The 19,609-nt window shown below is 35.8% G+C and overlaps 1 protein-coding gene across 1 annotated transcript; it reads left to right on the forward strand.

Moving 5' to 3' along the window:
• The first annotated feature begins 13,623 nt into the window (after positions 1-13,623).
• Positions 13,624-17,479, forward strand: LOC106084834 (uncharacterized). The gene is made up of 2 exons (XM_059363903.1): positions 13,624-13,865; positions 17,004-17,479. The coding sequence occupies exons 1-2, from the start codon at positions 13,743-13,745 to the stop codon at positions 17,310-17,312; spliced, it is 432 nt and encodes a 143-aa protein (XP_059219886.1). The 5' UTR covers positions 13,624-13,742; the 3' UTR covers positions 17,313-17,479.
• The last annotated feature ends 2,130 nt before the right edge of the window (positions 17,480-19,609 follow it).

Here is a 19,609-nt window from a genome sequence, read left to right on the forward strand (position 1 = left end):
AAAATCAAAAGACCACTTTATATGAACCGATATGGCCCAAAATTTCAAGGAGATAGCATCATTCGTTCGACCACCATCGCGATTTCGACAGACGGACTGACATGGATAGATCGTTTTTGAATGTTAAGAATATATGTATAAACCTCATCGGGTCATTCGAGGTGTTACGAACGGAATGACTAGACAAGTACACTCCCCATCCTATGGTGGTGGGCAAAAAAAGTTACGTTAAAAATTTGAATGCCGCGACCTTTGCCGACTTTAAATTGTTAGAAACATTTCCAGTTTCCGATGGAGTAAGATCTATGCCTCCTGATGGGCTTAAGCCTATTTCTATATTCCTGATTGAACAGAATGGATGAAGAAGCTCCAGCAAAGAAGTCTTTTGAAGGCAACCATAAAAGAAAACGCAAAAGGAGAAGACCAAAACTCCGATGGAGTGACCAAGTGGAGAGCGACATCTCGAAACTGGGTGTCAGAAATTGGAGAAGAAGCGCAGAAGATCGATGCGCTTGGGCATATATCCTACGTTCGGCTAGAGAAATAAATTTTCTGTAATGGCCAATTAAAGTAAAATAATATATTTATCCCAGTCCATATTTTCATGTAGCTATATAGATCGATATCTAGATTAAACATCTTAAGCCTATAAATTGAGAATATATCGAATATGGTCCATATCGGTACATTTTTAGGTGTAGGTCCCATATCAACGTACACCCAATTTTCGGTATTTTTGCTCTAAAACCCACATTTTTGGTCCAATTTGTTTAAAATTTGTAAGCAACATTTTCTCGGCCAGGCGAAAGTATAACCCTTGGACGAATGAACCAATATTTTATAGTAGCCCTTATATAAGGGTACATAGCACAAATAGAGATTTTTGCACCGAATTTAGCGAAGTCTGGATGGAATTTAGAATAGATAGACTCCGATTTGGGGTAGACAGTAATTATTCATCTTTGATGGTGACGACAACAACACAATTTGGAAAATTATACATTTTTGAAGAAAATGGCCTTTGATAATGCCGGATACATAAAACCGAATAGAATAGATTTTTTTGTGTTTCTTTTTGGGTTTTAAAGAGGAAGTGATAAAGAATTAAAGTTCGTTACTCATATTTGCAATAAAATGTGATGTTCTACTTGGGTTTTAACACTCAGAAAAACATTAGTTGAAAATCGGCTAGGATATATATATATATATATATATATATATATATATATATATATATACATATATATATATATATATATATATATATATATATATATATATATATATATATATATATATATATATATATATATATATATATATATATATATATTTATATATATATATATATACAAAAAAGGGGAAAAATAAGCGAAAAAATAAAAAAATTTGAAATTTTGTAAAAAAAATATAAGCCATATTGGCTTTACGATGGCGGGGTGGTATGATATAAAAATTCTCATTTTTATTTTTTTGCATTTAAAATTTTTCTTAATACCTCCCTTTATGAAAATACAAAGAAATTATCATTTCTTGATGGCAAAAGTTTATGAAAACTTGTAGGAAATTTGAAAATTTTCCCAATTGTTGACAAAAATTCGAAACGTCTACTTTTTGCAAAAGTCCCTTTTTGATAAAGTCGAAAGAAGAAAATTCTTGAAGTCGACTTTTGCCATTTTGATAAAATTTTAAAAGTCTAGAAGTCTACTATTCGTCCCATCTTGACATCCCTTGTGTGTTCGATTAAAATAGAGCTCGCTTTAATCATTAAAATTACATATGTATTCCAACATATTTTTTTCACATAAAATGTTTCATACCTATCAGACGATGTGTTTAACTTTTGCATAAGCTAAATTTGGCATATCATATGACAAATACATATCGTGTAATACCAGCTTAAGTAAGAATTTTACTACACACAAAATAATCGAGAAAATCCTCTTATTGGGTAAATAAAACAATTCGATTATTGTGACAGCCTTTTTACTTCATTATGATCGTTTGAATGTGTAAATAATAAAGCATAACTTTAGGTGATTTCTTTCTTTAAACGTCGATTCATGATAATTTGTCATTTAAAATATGAAGCAAAATAAAAACAAATCAATAAGCGCAGACTAGCGTTTTTATAGTCCTCACCATGGGATGAAATGTAGATATTTTATATGATTTCGTTGATATTATATAAGACATCCTTTTTTCACATAAAAAGTTTCATATGTATCAGACGATGTGTTGAACTTTTGCATAGGCTAAATTTGGCATATCATATCACAAATACATATCGTGTAATACCATGGCGAAACAATTAAAGGTGGTCTCATTTGTACAACAACCACAAATCATATGGTGCAATTCGCCATCTTGCTATCAAGCTGATCGACGTTTTGCCAACACAGGTAAAGAAATTTGTGTGCTTGTGTGTATACGTGTGCATACATGAGCAGAGAATATGCGAGAAAGATGTTAACAACAAAGAGAATGCAAACAAAAATCTGACATCTTAATACTGTCAAACCTGGCCGGCTGTTAACAGCTGCTCGCGTGAGACCACCTTATTAAATCCGCCTTGGTGTAATACCAACTTTAGTCAATCTCATGGCAGCCGGTTGTATGTACCGGATTGACCCGATGGAGTTCTCCAACGGCAAGGGCTGCCGCCTCAGTGTACAACACACTGCTAGAACAACAACAACCAACCAACCAACTTTAGTAAGCATTTTTCTACACACAAAATAATCGAGAATATGCTCTTATTGGGTAAATAAAACAACTCTATTGTTGTGACAGCCTTTTTATTTTCATTACGATCGTTTGAATTTGTAAATAATAAAACATAACTTTAGGCGTTTTTTTTTCAAACGTCCATACATGATAATCAGTCATTTAAAATATTTAGCAAAATAATAAGAAATCAATAAGCACAGAATATCGTTTTTATAGCCCCCATCATGGGATGAAATGTATATTATTTGCTGTGTTTTATTTTAGTGCTGGATAGATAAGCCATGAAGGGCAAGAATAAAACGCACAAAAAGTTACCAGTGCAAGTCTCCTTTGTTTACCATGACGTGTCAAAACAATGCGAGGAAAAAAGTATAAATATTTGTAAAATTTAAATATAAAAAAATAAAAAAAAACATGTGTGGGCATAGCAGTCAAATAAAATTAAGTACACGCAATTATATAATTAATTGGTTTTCATTTTATTTTACCATTCAAAATAGAGGTATTTCAGCAAGTGGCTACACTTATTTGTTAAAAATATATCATGACAATCCTGACAAGAGATTTTCGTTATCCTGGATAGATGTAATTTTCATACAAATTTCATTGCAATGCTCTAAATGGCACTAAAATAAAACACAGCTATTGTATCATTTCCTTGACAGTTGACAAAAACAAATGTTTTTGACTTGATTTACTGATGTTTGATGTGTTTGTTGTAACAGTATGTTGTGTCTGCATATTTAACTTGCTTGCTGGGTTCTGTTAGATATCCAGATATGGAAACTCAGCTACTTGGTGCGTTCAGAGTGATCAGGTAATAGGATTGGGATTGAGTAGGATTGGCTAGACAGATGATATATGTCTTGTGGTCCCTGATTACAAGCGGAATACACATACAGATTCTGTCGTAGTTTGGCCGGAGAGATTTTCTTATGACTTCCGACTTTACTGGTGAATTTCATAAAAATGTGTTCAGATTTAGATACAGCCGTTATATATGTATAACGCCCGATTTTCACTTCTAGAGCCACTGCAAGCGCATTTATTGGCCAATCTTCCCAAAACTTTGTATAACGCTTTCCTCAACAACTACCACTATATCTGACAAGTTTGATCCAAATCGGATCTGATTTAGATATAGCTCCCATATATATGTACATTCGATAGCCGATTCTCTCGAAATTTGGCAGGAAGAATTTTCTTATGACTCTCGACATTACTGGTAAATTTCGCAGAAATCGGCCCAGATTTATACATAGCTGCCATATTTGTATATCGCTCGATTTCCACACCAAGAGTCATTGCAAGTACATATGTTGCCCAATCTTGTCAAAGTTCTGCACAACGCTTTCCTCGACGACTACCACAATGCCAGATAAGTTTGTCAACCATATTTATTATAGTTTGAACACATTTGCTCGAAATTTGATAGGGATTGTTTAAGAACCCATCTGAAAACGTCCGCCGAGGTCCATTAAAATTGGTTCAGTATTGAATATAGCTCCCACATTGTACTTTAGGGTAAGTGTAGGGTATTATACAGTCTAGATTTTGTAGTTTGAACAGGAAATAACTGCCACATGTTTGCTTAAACACTAATGCTTGCTATCCTCAAATAGCAAACTTGTGTGCTACTTGGAAAAAGAAATTTCGTTACTACCCAGCAAAAACTTAGTAAATACATTTCATTATTTGTAACATTACCATTCATACGTAGATATATCATTACTCTCAACATTACTGGTGGCTTAAAAATAACGACGTATTCATAGTTATACCTCCGTTATTACCAGTAATGCAAGAGAGCAACGGAATAAATGAAAACGACAAAGTTTTTGAATTGAGTTTTGCCCGCGCTTTTAAACTCAATAGTTTCAGTAAAGTACCAGTTGCCACCTTCGAAAAAATCCAGAAATAGGTTGATATAGTAAATCCGTCAATAACTCGACAAAGTTGAAGGTATCAACACCCATAAGATTCGAGTTTCATAAAGCAACTTTGATGTGGTTGGCGATTTATTTATTTTTTTTTAAAGATGGGATAACCTCTTTTACTTACGTAGGTTTTAATTTTAATTACATGTATCAATTATTCCAGCGTTGAAAACAAACAAATTTAAATGTTATTAATGATTCATTGGCAATTATTATTAACAAATAGCGGCATTATGGTAAATATGATAAACATTTAATTTACGCAGTGTTTTACATTAACAAAATACCTAAATTGAAAACTAATTTATGAAATGATTTTAATTGGGAAGAATTTAATAGAGGGGGGTTTACCTTCAGGCTACGGCCTGAAGCTGATACGTACCCAGTCATTGTTTGCAAATGTTAGCAGATGATAAATAGACTATGTCGTCAATGCTGAAGCCAAAAAACCCAGAGTTTTTCCATCGTAGACGGGAATGGGAAACAGACCATAAAATAATGGAAAAATTTGGGGAACTTTCATTCAGGTGATTCATTCCAGGAAAGCTAGTTTTTTCGGTATTTGACTAACCTATTTTAAAACAACTGGATTAATCATAATTCAATTGGTTCTTGTTTTTTATAATTAAACATTCAAGTACAATAATTAATTAAAAAAAGACTGAAGCTAAAATTTACCCTTCAAAGAGCTTTTGAGAAACGGCCAACCAGATACAACGTGAAAGAAACACGAAAGGAAAATTTAAGTTATGACTGTGTGGCAGATTGAAAAGTATGAACATCGTACTCTACCTGAAAACGAATAGTGAAATGCAACACAAATTGTAAGTTTGTCCACGAATATTCCATTAACAGTAGAAAAAATTATCACATGCGCCAACTATATAGGATTTCTAGGTGAACCGGACCCGATCCGCTGCGCCTGTTTTTACTTTATATGGAGCAAGATTATCCTTTAAATAATTTTTTTCGACAATTAAACAGCTTTTAGTGTAATACCATGCTACGAAAATAGTATATGCATATCGCTTGACTAACACTATAACAATATAAGTTCCTTTATCTGAATCCCATATGATCTGTATTGGACCACGAAATCGCTCGGAGAGTTTAATGTCATTCTAAATAGACTTTATTTCCGCCCGATATTCTCATGATGTCCGATTTAGGAGTGTTTTCGGAGTTGAGGTGGTCCCCTAGACACTTGGCCCTGTTGTCCTGTCTAAAATACAATAAATGGTGTTTTATTGTATTATTATATTATATTTATAAACCCCATATTAACATTGGTTTAAGTAGAGTTTATAGAGTGACGCGTCCCCCAAACACTTGGCCCCAAAATTGGTTATCAAATTAGCATTCTAATCTCAAATACCTTTCATTTGAGCCACATATTGGCATGGTCGGCAAATTTTTACCCTTTGGGGGGTTTATGGGGAAAGAGCGGTGACCCAAATACATGATTTCACATTTGGATATTCGTATTTAACTCCCAAAGATCTTCCTTTGAGCCCCATATTGCGATGGTCAGTAAATAATTGCTGTTTGTGGTTTATTTTGGGAAGGGGTGGACCCCCAGAAAATTGGTCCCGAAAATGGGTATAAATTTCGTGATCTACTTCCTAATACCTTTCATATTAGCCCCACATTGACATGATCGGTAAATATGTCCGATTTAGGGGTGTTTTGGGGATTGGGGTGGTTGTCCAAACACTAAGCCCTGAAAATATATCAGCATAGAGCGCTATTCTCATGTATCTATATCATTTATTTGAACCGCATATTTGCATTGACCTCGAAATTAGATATCAAATTCGTCTTCTTATAGCAAAAGCCCGTTTCCCTTATAGCAAAAGCCAGCAAATATGTCTGGTTTGGGGTATGGGCCCCAAAAACTACCAATATCGAGCTCCACTGCCTTGAAGATCCAAATTGTCTTGGTGAGCAAATACGTCCTATTTGGGGGTTGTTATGGTGGTTTGGACGTCCCCTAGACAGTTGGTCCCGAGTGTTGATAGTAGATTCGTGGTCTACCCTCAAATACCTTTAATTTGAGCCCCATATTTCCATAGTCGGCAAACATGACCGGTTTGGGGGGATGGGGCGGCCACTCATTGACTTGGCCTTGAAAGTATATATCATGTTCGTGTTCTACTTTAAAATACCTTTTATTTGAGCCCCATATTGCAATGGTCAGCAGCTACATCCTATATAGGTGGTTTTATGGAAATGGGGTGGCCCCATAGACACTTTCCCGAGTATTGATATAAAATTCGTGCTATACTCCCAAAGACCTTTCATTTGAGCCCCATATTGCTATGGTCTTAAATTTGTCCTCTTTGGGGGATGTCTTTGGGGAGGAACGGCCTCCCAAATACTTGGTCCCACATTTGGATATCAGATTCGTATTCTACGCTCAAATATCTTTTATTTAAGCCCCATATTGCCATGGTCAGTAAATAAGTTATATTTGGGGGGTGTTTTGGGGAAGGGGTGGACCCCCAGAAACTTGGTCCCACATTTGGATATCAAATTCGTATTCTATTCGTAAATACCTTTCATTTGAGTCCCATTTTCCCATGGTGGTGGTCCCCCAAACACTTGGTCCGACAATTGGATATCAGATAAGTTTTCAAATATTAAATACCTTTCATTTGAGTTCTATATTGTCGAGATTGGTCTATATATATATTTTGTAGGTTTTGGGGGTGGGGTGGCCCCCAGGGACTCCATCCGAAATTTGGATACCAAATTTTTGTTTTTACACACACAAAATTTTGCTTAAATTGCACCACCCATCTCCGAGATCTTGCGCCCCCCTTCACATATCAAAAAATGTAGCACCCTATTTTCACCACGGTATCATTGTGCGCCATTTGTGAAAATTTCAATAAAATGGGTTCAGTCGTTTTTGAGTCTATAAGAAACACACAAACAAACAAACTGAGAAACAAACACAAATTGATTTTTATATATAAGATAGGCAGACTAACAGGACAGAACACAATGCAGGAAAAAAACTGAAATGAAAATCTTTTCACTTATACTGCTGATCAGTGTAGTAGGTGTGAGGACTACTTTTCATAAAACATACGTAATGTGAAGTACACCGAGTATTTAGGTACTCAACCCCAGCTCTTATAATACTCTATTCCACCAAGGAGGAAATAGCAGAAGCAATTCTTAAAATTAAACACAATAAATCAGCAAAAGAGGACGGAAAACCTCTAGGGCTTCTCAAAACATATTCCAAAAGAGAGATAATCATATAATTATATGTAATTCCGGTAAGCTGGTATACATAATTATATGTATACCAGCTTAAAGCGTAACAAAAATTTTAACAAGTAAAAAGGGTTTAATTTCGTCCATGCCGAACTTTGGATTCCCACCACCTCTGGTATATATATAAACCACCTTTCGTCATAACCCGGTGCAAAATGCATAATTTATGCCCCCATAGCAGCTATATCGAAATATGGTCCAATTTGGACCAAATTCGGCACGGACATTGAGTGGTCTAATAAGTACAAATCATTGTTCAATTTTGAAGAATAAAATATTGGTCTTTTTGGTAGCTATATCCAAATATAGACCGATCTGAACCATACACAACACGGATGTTGAAAAGCCTAACATAAGTCACTGTGTATATTTCAGCGAAGTCGGATTATAAATGCGACTTTTATGGGGCCAAGACTTTAAATTGAGAGATCGGTCTATATCTAAACCCAAATCTGGACCGATCTAAGCCAAGTTAAAAATGTGGAAATAACCTATGGTAATATGAGTCTTTTATTTGGTGTGGTTTATCTTCCCCCTGTCGGCGATATCATGTCTTTTGAGGAACTACACTATGACATTCTTTTGAACTACTCAAAGGTCATTATTGTTGGTGATTTTAACTGCGATTTATTTAATGTATCGAGATCTACCTTATTGCGATCTGTTTGTAGTAGGCTTGATTTATCTATTGTACACAATTCTAGACCGACCTATTATAGTGTTGCTCATGGATCATCATCTTTAACAGATTTTATGCTTGTAAGTGATGGCTCAATGACCTTTTACTCTAATCAAGTTCAGTGTCCATCCATTTCTCACCACGCACTTATTTTTTCATCTTTTAATATTGTTTTGGCGGCTTTTGAAGACATAATAGGGTACCGGGACTATGGAAATATTGACTGGGACGGTTTGATGCAATGCTTATCTGCCTTTGATTATGCAGCCTTCTTTAACACTTCTGAAGTCGATGATTTGAGTGCTCGTATCACCTTACTTTTTGATTATCTTTTTGCGTTTGTGCCTGTTGTAAGCAAAAGGATTCGTAATGACGGCGGTGATTGGATGAAGTGCAGAAGGATTTTGTCTGCTCAGAATCTTAGAGATTTATCATATAGTGCATATCAAGAGCATCGTACTCCTGAGAATTGGAAGACTTTTTGTAAATATCGGAACAAGGCCAAATCCGTTATACGGAAGGAAAGAAATAGATATTATTCTGAACGATTTGGTAGTTTAGATTCCAAGGGCTTTTGGCGTGTTCTTAAGGGTTCTGGTTGCTTTGGCGATGACAGCCTAGTCTATGATGGTGATGTTGATACGATTAACAATTTTTTTGGTTCCGGTGTTCAAGCTAACCAATCTATTAATATTGACTTTGAATCATTTCCTGATATTGGAGATTCGGTATCCTTTCGTTGTGTAAATATTAATGATGTTGCGGTAGCTTTAGGAAAAATTAAAGCTAGGTCCATTGGTGTTGATGGTATTCCTATCAAGTTTCTTAAACTTTTATTTCTCTACATTTCTGATTTGATTTTGCATTTATTTAATTCTATTTTGACTTCTTCTGTGTTTCCTGATGTATGGAAAATTTCGCGTGTAGTACCAATTCCTAAGTCTTCTATTATTCGTGGTCCTGATGATCTAAGAGCTATTTCAATTCTTCCAGTACTTTCTAAAGTTTTCGAACCTATTCTTAAAGATCGGATAATGTTGGGTGCTGGGCATAAAATTGTTGATTCCCAATATGCGTTTCGATCAGGTCACAGCACAACATCTATGCTGCTTCATCTTACTGAGTCAATACGGAATGGCTTGAATAAATGGAAAGATTGTGTCCTTTTGTCTCTTGACTTGACTAAGGCATTTAATTCTATTTGCTTGGTACTATGGTTAAGAAATTAAGGGATAACTTTAAATTTTCTAGATCTGCTTGCAGGCTTGTTATGTCGTATATGTGCGGTAGATCACAATTTGTTGATTTTAATGGAGCTCGATCTAGCATTATTCCCCTCTCTTCTGGAGTGCCGCAGGGTTCGGTCATAGGACCTCTTCTTTTTATACTCTACATTAATGATTTTTCTGAATTCCTTGGACATAACTTGTGTGACACCTTTCTTTTTGCAGACGATATATATCTTCTTTTTAGTGTGGATCGTGGTTTTAGCAATATTTTGGAGATGAATATTAATGCTTCTATAGGACGAATCTTGTTATGGTCTAGTCTTAACTCGCTTTCTATCAATCCTTCAAAAACTAAGGCATTACAGTTTGGATCCCAGATGCAGCCTGGATTTGATATTTTTGTGGGAAATTCTAGAGTTAATTTTGTTGACAGGATTAAGTGTTTGGGGATAGTGATTGATAAAGACCTTAATTTCGGTTGTCATATTGACTCTCTCCATTCTCGTGTTTATAGTGTTTTGCGTCGGTTGTATTCGGCAGGTATTTATTTCCCTTCGTGGGTGAAAGTCAGACTTGCTCACGCTCTGTTAATGCCTCAACTTTTATATGGCTTGGAGATAACGTCAGGAACGTTTGACTATAATCTTCTTAAACTGAAACGGGTAATGAATGCAGTAGCTAGGTTTGTATATAATGTACGTGTTCCTGACAACATTTCAGGGTATGTCAAAACCTTTTTGGGAACTTCTTTTGACCGTTTTATTGATCTACGAAATATATTATTCTTTTACAAAGTTATAAGAAGTGGAACACCGGTTACACTGCGTAGATACTTCAATTTTTCTCGCTCGAGTAGGAGTACTCAGATAAACTTGCCTCGTATATTTAGGTCTGTTTTCGAAAGATCATTCTGTATTCGTGTGACCAGGGATTGGAATGTATTGCCCGCTGAGTTAAGAATCTTTTCACACTCGAATAATGTATTTCGCTTAAAACTTAAAAAATCCAACAGTTTAAATTTTTGCATAATCTTGTTATGGCTGGGGAGCCAATTAAAATGAATTAGGCTAAGAATCCTACATCTATATGTAACTGTGAAGTATTTAATTTTTTTAATGTTTATTTAGGAATATATATCGTTGTAATACGTTTTTTTGGCCGAGGAGGCTTATGTATTACTATCAAGAAATAAATAAATAAAAAAAAAATAAAATAAATAAAAAAGGATGTTGAAGGGCGTAACACAACTTTTTGTTCCACATTTCAGCAAAATCGGATAATAAATGTGGCTTTTATGGGCCAAAGACCTTAAATCGGCGGATGGGTCTATATGGGGGCTATATTAAGATATAGCCCATCTTTGAACATAACCTGCCTATGGAAAAAAAAAGTATCTGTAGAAAGTTTCAGCTCAATATCTCTATTTTTAAAGACTGTAGCGTGATTTCAACAGACAGACGAACGGACATGGCTAGATCGTCTTGGATTTTTACGACGATCAAGAATATATATACTTTATTGGGTCGGAAATGGATATTTCGATGTGTTGCAAACGGAATGACAAAATAAATGAACCCCTAATACTTCGGTGGTGGTGAGCAAGAAATAAGGTAACATGAAACCAGTAAGGAAAGGCAAAAGTCCGGAGGTGCCGATTTTATAATACCCTACACCTACCTTCCCAGTACAAAGTTGGAGATTTACCTAATTCTGAAACAATTTTGATGGACCTCGGCGGATGGGTTATTAAACAATCCGTATAAAATTTCGAGCAAATATGTTCAAACTGTAATAACTACAATTGACAAATGACATTTTTGCAAAGTACCCAAAATCTGGTCTGATGAGAGCTATATCTAAATCTGAAACGATTTCGACCAAACTTCTTAAATATTGTGGTAGTCGTCGAGGCAAGCACTGTGGAAAATTTAAAAATAAATAAAAAATAAATGCGCTTGCAGTGACTCTAGGAGTGAAAATATATATATATGAAAGCTATATCTAAATCTGAACCAATTTCTATGAAATTCACCAGCAATGACTAGAGCCAAGAGAAAATCCTTCCTGCCGAATTTCGAAAGCACGCTAATTTTCGAAGGAGTAAAGCTAGGCGCTTGAAATTTGTATAAATACTTATTATTATTATTGTAGGTCAGTTGGAATTGTTAATGGACCAAATTGGTTCATGTTTTGATATAGCTGCCATATAAAACGACTTGGGTCTTGACTTCTACAGCTTCTAGAGGATGTAATTCATATCTGATTTGCATGAAGTGTTCTGGTATGACTGTGTCAAGTATGGTCTAAATGAGTCCATAACCTGGTATGACCGCAATATAAACCGATCTCCCGATTAGATTTTTGAGCCTCTAGAGGGTGCAATTCCCATCCAATTTCACTGAAATTTTGCATGATGTGTTTCATTATGACTTCCAATAACTGTGCAAAGTATGGTTCACATCGGTCCATAGCTGCCATAAAAGCCGATCTTGGGTCTTGACTTATTGATCTTCTGGAGGGCTCAATTATTATCCGATTCGAACGACATTTTGCATGATGTGTTTTATTTTGACTTCCAACAACTGTGTCAAGTATGGTCTAAATCAGTCCATAACCTCATATGGCCGCCATAGAAACCGATCTCCAGATTAGATTATTGAGCCTCTAGAGGGTGCAATTTCTATCCTATTTGGATGAAATTTTGCATGACGTGTTTCGTTATGCCTTCCAACAACTGAGCTAGGTATGGTTCAAATCGGTCCATAGCTGCCATATAAGCCAATTTAAGGTCTTGATTTCTTGAGCTTCTAGAGGGAGAAATCGTTATCCGGTTCGGCCGACATTTTGCATGAGGTGTTTTATATTGACTTCCAACAACTGTGTCAAGTATGGTCTAAATCAGTCTATGGTTGCCATATAAACCGATCGCCCAGTTTGATTTTTTGAGCCGCCGGAGGACGCAATTACTAATCGATTTGCCTCAAATTTTGGAGGTGGGATTTTTCTATGGCTGGTGTTTTTCTATTTGAAAAAGTAATTCAAAGAACTTGACAAATGCGAACTATGGTGGAGGGTATGCAAGATTCGGCCCGGACAAACTTAGCACGCTTTTATTTGTTCATATTAAATTTTTCGTGTGTATCACACGATGTGCTCATATTACAATACATATCGTGTGATAGCAGCTTTATAAAAGTGTCGCATCCATTCTTGCATAGTTCAATCTGCAACCCACCGGCATGGTTATTACTATACTCCCTCAGTTGGATTAGGTGTCATTAGGTATTCGTTCTATGGTATCTTAGTCATCGTACAGTGGGACAAGATCGAAAAAACTAGTAAAAAATCCATTAAAATTCACTTTCACAGATACGAAAACAACGATAGATAATAGCCTCTCGTGGCATTCGAGCGACGACCCAGCACTGATAAGTTAAGTTTGAAACCAACCAATAAGCTTTCCATTTCGCTTAACTTTTAAGGGAAATACTAATTTTTCCAGATATACCCAATCACAATTTTTCAAATTTTTCCATAAATGCAAGAAAATGGAAAACAAACAAATTTTTTGTTGACCTTATTGGGGTAATGAACTGTCGTGACGACTTAGCCCCAAGAATGAAATAATTTTATTAAATTGGTTCTTATTCAAAAAAAAAAAAAAAAAAAACAAGTAAAAAATTGTCGTAAATGTTTTTCTACTTTAATAAATTCATCAAATTAGTCCATCATTAAGGTGAAAAACGTTTTTGTTTCAGTTCTCTATATGACGACAAAATAATGATGATATGAAGGTGGTGATGATTTTACCAATGTGTCTGGTCAAGTTCAATGGCATAACGGTGGAAAAATGAGGAAAATTTTTAATATAAATACTAATGGATGTATGGAAATGGCTCACAGTTTGATTTGAAACATTCGGAGATAATAAACCTCAACAACCTCAACACTAAAGTGAAAATGGCAGCGATTATTTATTTGGCAATTATAACAACACTCATATTGGTAATAGCCATGATTAAGGAAAATTGGATTAGTGTGGAAATTTTTAAAATAGAACATTAGCGAAAGTGATTTTAAGTGACTGCAAAATAAAATAAAATAAAAATTTGCCATAAATAAAAGGACAGTTAAATGGTTGTGGAGTGAAAAAATGTTGCATATGTAAAAAAAAAAAACTTAAAAAAATTGCATAAGGGAATTGCATAAGTGCGTGGCAAATCAAATTTATATTTAATAGTTCGCTTCTTAAGGAGGCCGGTCCACCTATGACGATGAATACCTGGGTTCGAATACTCGCGAGAACATCAGGAAACAATTTTCGGTGGTAGTTATACCCTTCTAATACTGGCGATATTTGTAAGGTTCTATTCCTTCTCCCCAAAGAGGTGTAGTACTGCGGCACATCGTTCGGACTCGGATATAAAAAGGAGGTCCCTTATCATTGAGCATTTGCAGTTTGCTTCTTATAAAGCGATGTGCGTAACGCAGAGGATCTACACGCCTGAATTACTCACATTGGTAGAGAACTCAATCGGCTACTGTGGCTTCAAGTGGTTGAACTGAATTACAGATACCGCAGGAATCTACATGACTGAAATACTCACATTAGGTAGAGGGCGTTCTTGTCGGCTCCTCTTGTTTCATTTTTCTTCAACTGAGTTACAGTTATTTTAAGCCAATTCTATCTAGGTTCTACCCAGAGATGGCCTTCGGAAAGTCTGACGTATATGGCATACAATTTCGACGTATAATACATACGTCCAAAATGTCGCAAGCCTAGCCAAAAAACTAGTTTTTGACAGAGTTAAAAACTGTTTTTAATTTTCGAAAATTTTGATTACGGACAACCTGGTGCATATTAGAATCTATTATATAACAAGCAAAAGCGAGCTATGTTCGACCGGGCCGTGTCTTTTATACCCTTCAGCATGGATCGCATTTGTCAAGTTTTTTGAATGACTTTTTCAGGCAAATCTAGTAAAAATTGCGCCCTCCAGTGACACAGAGTGTCAAATTGGGAGATCGGTTTAATTACAGATATATCAAGTTATAAACCTATTTAAACCAGACTTAGTCATTTGTTGGAAGTCATACCAAAACGATATATGCAACATTGCAACCAAATTGAATAAGAATTGCGACCTCTAGAAGCTCAAGAAGTTTAATCCAGAGAGCTATATTTGATAATGAACTGATTTAGATAATGCTTGGCACAATTGTTGAAAGTCATTTCCCAACGACATGTGCAAAATTTCAGCCAAATCGGATGAGAATTGCGCCCTCTAGTAGCTCAAGAAGTCTAATCGGGAGATCGAGTTATATGACAGCTATATCAGGTTATGAACCGCTTTGAATCATACTTAGCACAGTTGTTGGTTAAAACACCACGTGCAAAATTTGAGCCAAATCGGACCCTACCCTTACCGCAATTTCGAAAACGCCAGATCTCGGAGATGGGTGCACCGACTTAAGCGAAATTTTGTATGCCACGTTATGGTACCCCAAAAAATACGAAATTGGTGTAAAATCTTGGGGTCAAATAACCTGGGGGGACGCCCCATCCCAATACCCACCCGAGCGGACTTGTTAACCGATTGGGACAATATGGGTATCAAATGAAAGGTATTTAAGAGTAGAGTACGAATTTCGAATAAAAATTTCACCATAAATGTTCGGGGGGTCCACCACACTCAAAAACCCCCAACAGGGTACTTTCACCGCTTTGGGCAATATGGGTATCCAATGAAAGGTATTTAAAAGTACAGTACAAATCTGGCATCAACATTTATGGCCCAGTGGTGAAAAAAAGGGTACTTAATTTTTTGATATCTCAAGGAGGGGCGTACCTTCCCCTAATTTTTAGAAACGCCAGATCTCGGAGATGGGTGGTAGGAGTTAAGCGAAATTTTGTATACTCCCTTACAGTAACTAAAAACAAAAAGTTGGTATCCACATGGCGGATGGGGTATCTAGGGGGGCCGCCCAACCCCTAAAACCTTCCAAATATATATATATAGACCAATGACGACAATAAGGGATTCAAATAAAAGTTATTCAAGAGTAGAAAATGTATCTGATATCCAATTGTGGGACCATCCCACCCCCCAAAACACCCCTAAATCGGACATATTTACCGACCATGGCAATATGGGGCTCAAATGAAAGGTAGAACGAATATGATATCCATATTGGGGGTGAAATATCGAAAAGGCATTAGGACTTATTTTCTGACCCTGCCAGTGTAGGGCTCAGATAAAATAAGAGAGTGAAAGATTCTAGATAAAATAAGAGAGATGAAAAGATGCGGCCACCGTAGCACAGAGGTTAGCAAGTCCGCCTTTGACGATGAACGCCTGCGTTTCAATCCTGGCGAGAACATCAGAAAATCTTTTTCGGTGGTGGTTATCTCCCCTAATGCTGAGAACATTTGTGAGGTACTTTGCTATGTAAAAGCTTCTCCCAAAAGAGGTGTCGCTCTGCTGCATTCCGTTCGGACTCGACTATAAAAAGTATGCTCCCATATCATCGGAGAGCACTCATTGATACATGAAAAGTTTACTCCTGTTCCTTATGGAATGTTTATAGGCAAATTTGCATTTGAAAGATGGCGCAGCGGAGCGGGCCCTTTTCAGCTTGTAGTCTATAACAAAAAACGTCTGGGTTTGAATACTGGCGAGAACATGGAAAATTTTTCGGCTGTTGTTAGCCCTCACCATTGGTGGTGGTATTTGTGATTATCTTAATGTGGTCAAACTACTCCGCAAGGCGGAGGGCAGACCACTAAAAGATCTACAGCAAACCCTTTTATCATGTCTAAAATTTTGAAATATTTAACATATTTATTGGATTGCTGATCAATATTTCGAGGTGTTACAAACTATTGTAAATGACTAGATTAGTATACCTCCATCCTTTGGTGGTGGGTATAAAAATTTGCCTTCTTTTTGCTAAAGAAGTTGTATTTGTATAGCAGTTCATATGGGAACTCTATAAAGTATGGTTCTACAGAACCCAAATTTTTACTTGGCCAAACTTTGACATGATAAAAAGCTTCTGAGTAAAAGACAGTAACATTATTACAACAGAATAAAACGGCATTGTTATTATCTTCCTCTAATTGTTTACACTTTTTCTTTTCAGCCCTTGCAATCTCAAATTTATCCCAGTTATCCCTATTATTATTACAACACACGCCCACCATTTAGCGTCCAACCCACTTTTTCACAATTGACAACAACAACACCCACACCATTTATATATCGGCCATTCTACAATGGGAACACAAATGGCATTCGTATTTGGCCGTATGTCATAGGATACTCGGGATATTATGGTAATAGGTATTTATACACCTTTGACGAACAAACCAATCCAACGGCTCCAACTCTGGACACGGTTGGGCCAAATTCGTGGTTTTACAATAATAATTGGAATACGGGCAAAAAATGAGATTTTTTCCCAATCGATTAGTGGTAGATGTTAGTTTAGATTTCTAAGTTTAACTGTTAAATCGTAGTTATGTATATTCATAGACCATATACTTCCATGTGCATGCATAATTCATTGTATTTTAAGTGGTATTAATTAAATACAATTAAAACAGATTATACGTTGAATATTTTTGAGTAATTTACTAAATAAAAACAAGTCAATTTCGGCCGGGCCGGGCCGAATCTTATGTACCCTCCACCATAGATCGCATTTGTCGAGTTCTTTTCCCAATATCTCTTTTTGGCAAACAAGGGATAAAAGAAAATAATTGCTATAATATTGGAGCTACATCAAGTTATGGTCCGATTCGGACCATAATTGATTTGAATGTTGGAGACTATAGTAGAAGTGATTGTGTAAAATTTCAGCCAATTCAAGTAAGAATTGCGCTCTCGAGAAGTAAAATAGAGAGATGGGTTTATATGGGAGCTGTATCCGGTTATAGACCGATTCGGACAATATTTAGCACGTATTTTGAAGATCATGGGAGAAGCCGTTGTACAAAATTTCAGCCAAATCGGATAATAATTACGCCCTCTGGAGGCTCAAGAAGTCAATATTACAGATTGGTTTATATGGCAGCTATATCAGGTTATGGATCGATTTGAACCATATTTAGCACAGTTATTAAAAGTCATAACAAAATACGTCATGCGAAATTTCAGCCAAATCGGATAAGAGTGGCTCAAGAAGTCAAGATTCAAGATCGGTTTATATGGCAGCTATATCAGGTTATGAACCGATTTAGACCATACTTGGCACAGTTTTTGAAAGTCATACCAAAACGCGTCGTGCAAAATTTCAGCCATAATAATAAGTCATAATTAAACATCTCATACAAAATTTCAGCGAAATTGGGTAAGAATTGTGCCCTTTAGTGGCTCAAGAATTCTAGATCCAAGATCGGTCTATATGGCAGCTATATCAAAACATAGACCGATATAGCCCATTTACAATCCCAGCCGACCTACAGTAATAAGAAGTATTTGTGAAAAATTTCAAGCGGTTAGCTTTACTTCTTCGAAAGTTAGCGTGCTTTCGACAGACAGACGGATTGACAGACGGACGGACGCACATGGCTAGATCGATTTAAAATATCATGGCGATCAATAATATATATACTTTATGGAGTTTTAGATGAATATTTGGAGGAGTTACAAAAAGAAGGACGAAATTAGTATACGCCCATGTTATGGTGGAGCGTATAAAAATTAACTTCTCTGCGCACTTGTAACGGTTGAAGTTGTTGTTTTATTTTGGCATGTTTTGTTCGAAGCAAAAAAAAAAAGCTCAGCCAGTGCGATGTCGTTGTTTGTTGTTGTTTTTTTTTATAATACGACGAGTGTACAACAAGAAAAGTACCAAAAACAACGAATGCGTACTTATGAAAAAACGAACTGTCCCCAACATAGAGACATTGATATCGGTGTTTTCACCGGTTTATTCTCAAAATTAAAAAAAAAAATACGCCAAAGCAGCCAAACAATTGACTAAAATGTTTGGTAATATGACCGGTTATTTGTGTTAATAGGGATTAATTTACCCCAAAACATCCTGCAGGGAATATTCTATAAAAGACACTGATACTAGCCGTGTTGTTATATTGTTCTGAAGCATGGGTGATTGCGAAAACAGAGAAGATTCTTCGTAAAATTATCGTTCAATCTGCGTTGATGGACAATATCAGGGTAGTATATCACTGACTTTTTAATGATTTAAAATTTGGATAAAATCTTAAATTGCTATAGTCAAAAATCGTTTTAGTTATATAGGATCCCAAATGAACTATAGATCTAGATATGCTAGTACAGAAACGAATTAGCAACAAAAGCGAATTAGTCAATCTTAGTTTAATGACTGAAAAAATTTATGTTATATGAATTCTCTTTGAACTACACTCAACCAAATTTTTTGTTTAAAACAGCAAAAATTTTTGCTGTTTTTGTCTGCTGAAAATGAGAAAGCAGATATTATTGCTGCTTCAGCACACATAGGGCTGCAGTATTAGCAAACATTTTCTTACTGCTATTTAAACTAACAAAATCTGATGTTTTGAGTACAAAAGTCTGTAGAAAAAAAATTGTATGCTACTTTTTATGGCTGCTTGTTGCTTGCTTTGATTACTTTAGACATTTTTTTTAGAAATTTTGTTGGAAGAGATGATTTTAATCAGTGGAATATTTCTCTAAAGAAGCTACCTGATCCATCCATTGGTATACATTTCGAAATGTGGCTGAGATTGCTTGCATTTTTGT

This window comes from Stomoxys calcitrans, chromosome 1 (assembly GCF_963082655.1).
Source record: "Stomoxys calcitrans chromosome 1, idStoCalc2.1, whole genome shotgun sequence".
NCBI classification, from domain to species: domain Eukaryota; kingdom Metazoa; phylum Arthropoda; class Insecta; order Diptera; family Muscidae; genus Stomoxys; species Stomoxys calcitrans.

Coding starts and splice junctions, on each gene's coding strand:
- LOC106084834 (XM_059363903.1), top strand. CDS start 13,743: ATGTATGGAAATGGCTCACAGTTTGATTTGAAACATTCGGAGATAATA. Junction 13,866..17,003: donor TTATAACAACACTCATATTG/GTAATAGCCATG, acceptor TTTTCTTTTCAG/CCCTTGCAATCTCAAATTTA.